General features: G+C 82.7%; 1 protein-coding gene across 1 annotated transcript; it reads left to right on the top strand.

Moving 5' to 3' along the window:
* The first annotated feature begins 1,124 nt into the window (after window positions 1-1,124).
* Window positions 1,125-2,480, top strand: LOC134442614 (putative uncharacterized protein ENSP00000383309). Its single transcript, XM_063192667.1, has one exon. It carries the CDS (start codon window positions 1,125-1,127, stop codon window positions 2,478-2,480), a length of 1,356 nt encoding a protein of 451 aa, XP_063048737.1.
* Window positions 2,481-3,800: the final 1,320 nt, after the last annotated feature.

Here is a 3,800-nt window from a genome sequence, read left to right as displayed (position 1 = left end):
GTCGCGACGCGACGTAGCGCGACGTCGAGAGCGCGGCCGCGCAGAGTCAGCGCGCGAGTAGCGCGCGAGCGCGCGTAGACGCGCGCTCAGCAGCGCGCGACGCGCGCGCGCGACGAGCGCTCCGCGCGCCGCTCGCGAGCGCGCGTAGGGGGCTCCGCAGAAGCGCGAGCGACGCGACGCGCGCGGAGCAAGAGAGCGCGAGCCGCGCGAAGCGCTACGATCAGCGCCGCGGAGCGCTCCGTCGCCGCGCGATCGCGCGCGCGGCGCGGACGCCGCGCGCGCCCGAAGAGCGATGCGAGCCGCGCGAGCTCGCGAGTCGAGCGCGCAGCGAGCGCGCGCGCGGCACGCGCGTAGCGCTCGAGCCGCAGACGCGATCGCGCGCGCCGCGCTCGAAGCCGACAGAGCACCGCGCGCGCGCGCGCCGATAGCCGCGCGCTAGCGATCGCGCGATAGCGCCGAGCGCCGCGCGCGCCCGAGCGAGCGGAGCGCGCGCGCGTCGAGAAGCGCGAGGGCTGCTCGAGCCGCGCGCGCTTCGCCGAGAGCGAGAGAGAGGAGAGCGAGCGCCCGCCGGAGGTCGAGCGCCGCGAGCGCCGCCGCGAGCGCCGAGATTAGAGCGAAGCGAGCGCGCCGTCTGCGCGAGAGAGCGACGATCTAGCGCGAGCGACGCGTTAGGCGACGCACGCGCGCCGTCGCGATCGAGCGCGTCGACGCCGGCGTCGCGAGATAGAGCGAGGACGCGCGCCGGGAGCGCGCGCTCGCCGCGCCGCGCGCGCGCGAGAGCGACGCGAGCGACGCGCGCGCCGCCGCCGAGCGGAGCAGTCAGACGCGAGAGCGCGCGAGCGTCGCGACGACAGCGCGAGCGCCGCGACGCGCAGACCCGGAGAGCCGAGAGCGCGCGACGCCAGGAGCGATAAGCTAGAGCAGCGAGCGAGGCGCTCGAGCGTCGACGCTCGCGAGCGAGAGACGCGGAGCGCCGCCGGCGAGCGCGCGACCGAGAGACGAGCGCGCGCGCGCGATTTTTTTTCCTTTTTGTTTTAGCAGTAGCGTCGACGAGGCGCGCGCCAGCGCGCGGCGCGCGCGCGGCGCTGCGCGAGACGCGCGGGCGCTATCCGCGCGCCGCTGCGATGCGCGCGGAGCGCGCGCGCGCGCGCGCCGGCGCGATTCGCAGCGCGCTGCTGCCGCCGCAACGCGCGCTCGCTCGCGCGCGCGCCGAGCCGCGCGCAGCTCGCGCGCAGCTCGCCGCTAGACGCGACGCGCCGCGACCCGCGCGCGCGCGCGCTCCGGCGCTCGCGACGCGCGCCGCAGCGTCGCCGCGCGCGCAGCGCCGCCCGACGCCGCCGCGCGCCGGGCGCCGCCGCGCGCCCGCAAGCGCGCGCGACTCACGCGCGGCACCGCGCGCTGCGCGTCGCCCGCGACCGCGCGCGCGCGCGGCTCCGCGGCCCGACGCCGCGCACGAACGCACGTCGCCGATTTCCCCCGGCGTTCGAGACACCGCGCCCGCGCCGCTCTCGGCGACGCGCGCGCGCGCGTCGCGCGAGCTCGCGGCAGCGCCCTCGACTCCGCTCCGCGCCGCCCGCGCAGCCGCGCGATTATCCGCTCGCAGCGCGGGATCGCCGCCGTCGCGCCTGCGCCGCGCCCGCCGCGCGCGCGCGCCGCGCGCTCGCGCGCCGCAGCGCGCGCGCGCTCGCGCGCGCGCGCGACGCGCGCGCCTGGCGGCGTCGCGCTCGCACGCGCGACGCGGCGGCGAGCCGTCGCGCGCGGATCGCGCGAGGCGGCGCATCGCGCGATTTCGCGCAGCCGCGCGTCGCGCGTCGCCCGCGCGCGCCGCCGCGCCTGCGCCGCGCGCACGCGCGCGCTACGCTGCCCGCGCGCGCTCGCGACGCGTGCGCGCCGCCCCGCGCGATTCGTCAGCGGTCGCCACGCTCCACCCCGGCGCTCGCTCGAGCGACGCTGCCGGTCGCGGCTTCCCGCTAGCCCCCGCGCGCGTCGCGACGCCGCGAGCCCGCGCGCCGGCGCCGCGCCGCGCGCGCTCCTCGCGCGAGCGCGCAGCCGCCGCGCGACCGTCGGCGCCGTACCGCCGCCGCGATCGCGCTGCGGTCGGCGCCGCGCTGTCTGACGCGCGCGCGCACCAGCGCGCGAGCGCGCTACCGAGCGATCGCGCCGCAGCGCGCGCGACGCCGCGCGCGCGCGCGCGCGCCGCTCGCGAGCGCAGCCTGCCGCGCCGCGGCGATCGCGACGTCGCGCGCGTCGACGCATCCGCGCCGCTGCGCGCCGGGCAGCGCCGAACGCGCGCCCGCGCGCGTCGAGCGCGCGCCGACACCCACTCCCGAGCCCGGCAGCGCACGCCGCCGCGCGGCATCGTCGCGAGTATCCGCCAGCGCGGCGTCGCGCGTCGCTATTCCGCCGCCGCGACGCGCGCTGCGAGCCCCGCGCGCTGCGACGCCGCGCGCCGCCGGCGCGCGACGCGCGCCGCACCCTGATTCGCGCAGCGCTCCGACTCGTCGCGCGCGCACCCCCCCGCAGCTCGATCCCGGCCGCCGCGCGCGGAAGCCCGCGCCGATCGCTGCGCGACGCGCTGGCGGCGCGCGATAACGCCGCTCGTCGAGGCGCGCGCCCCGGCTCGTCGGCGCGCGCTCGCGACCGATCGCGCGCGCTGCGACCTGGCGCGCGATCGCCCCGCGCGACGGCCGCAGCCCGCGATGCGCCGCCCGCCAGCTCGCCGCGCACGCGCGGTGCGACCGCGCGCTCGACGGCATCGCGTTAATCGCTTCGCCGCGGCGATCTGCGCGCCGCGCGCGCGCGACCGCGCGGCGCGAGCCGTCTCCGCGGAGACGCGCCGCGAACGCGCGCGGACGCTCCGCGCGCCGCGCCGCCCGGGCGAGACGAGCCGGCGCCGCAGCGCGGCCGTCGTCCGCTCGCGCGGCAGCGACACGCGCGCGCGCTCGCGCGACGCTGCCGCGCGCGACCGCCGTACGCCGTCGCCGCGCGAGCGCGGCTGCGCGCCGACGCGTCCGCCCTCTCGCTGGCGCGAGCGCGCGACGCGCGCGCGCCGCCGCCGGCGCGACCGAACCGCCGCACGCGCCGCGGCGGCCGCTACGCGCGCGCCGCGCGCGGAGCGCCGCCGCCGATTTGCGGCCGCGCGCGCGAGCCGGCGGCGCGTTCGCGCGCGCGACGCCGCCGGCGGGCGCGCCGCCGCGCAGCGCCGCTCGTACGCGCGCGGCCGACGCAGCGTCGCGCGCGCTGCCGCACGTGCGCGCGCGAGTCGCGATCGTATCGCCCGCCGCTCGCGCGCTCGACTGCGCCGCGCCGATATCGCCGCGCGCCGCGAGCGACGCAGGGCCCTTCGCGCGCCAGCGCGCGCTTCGCGCGCGCGCCGCGGCGAAGCCGCGGGCGCCGTCGCGGAACCCCGCCAGCGCTCGGCGCCGCCGCTCGTCCGGGCGCTGCGCGCGCGATCGCCGGCGCCGCGCGAGCCGGCCGTCGCGCGCTCCGGCCGCGACGCGTCGCGCGCCGCTGCGCGGCTGCTGCGCGCGCCGTCGAGCGCTCGCTCCGCGCTCGCGACGCGGAGCTGCGACGCGCGCTACGCCCGCGCGCGCGGCGCGTCGCGCCGACCGCGGCGCGCGCTCGCCGCGGCGCGCGACGCGCGCGCGCGCGCGCTCGGCCGCCGCGCGCGACGCTGAGCGCCGCTCGCGCCCGGGCCGCCGCGCGTCGCCGAAGCGCGCGCGCGCCCCCGCCCGCGCCGCGCACGCTGCGCGCGCGCGCTCGCTTCGTCGGCGCGCGGCGCCGCGCTATCGCGTCGCGCG

Source organism: Engraulis encrasicolus, unplaced genomic scaffold (assembly GCF_034702125.1).
Source record: "Engraulis encrasicolus isolate BLACKSEA-1 unplaced genomic scaffold, IST_EnEncr_1.0 scaffold_183_np1212, whole genome shotgun sequence".
Taxonomy (NCBI): Eukaryota; Metazoa; Chordata; class Actinopteri; order Clupeiformes; family Engraulidae; genus Engraulis; species Engraulis encrasicolus.
The sequence above is the reverse complement of the archived record's forward strand: the minus strand, read 5'-3'. Positions and strand labels throughout refer to the sequence as shown.

Coding starts and splice junctions, on each gene's coding strand:
- LOC134442614 (XM_063192667.1), top strand. CDS start 1,125: ATGCGCGCGGAGCGCGCGCGCGCGCGCGCCGGCGCGATTCGCAGCGCG.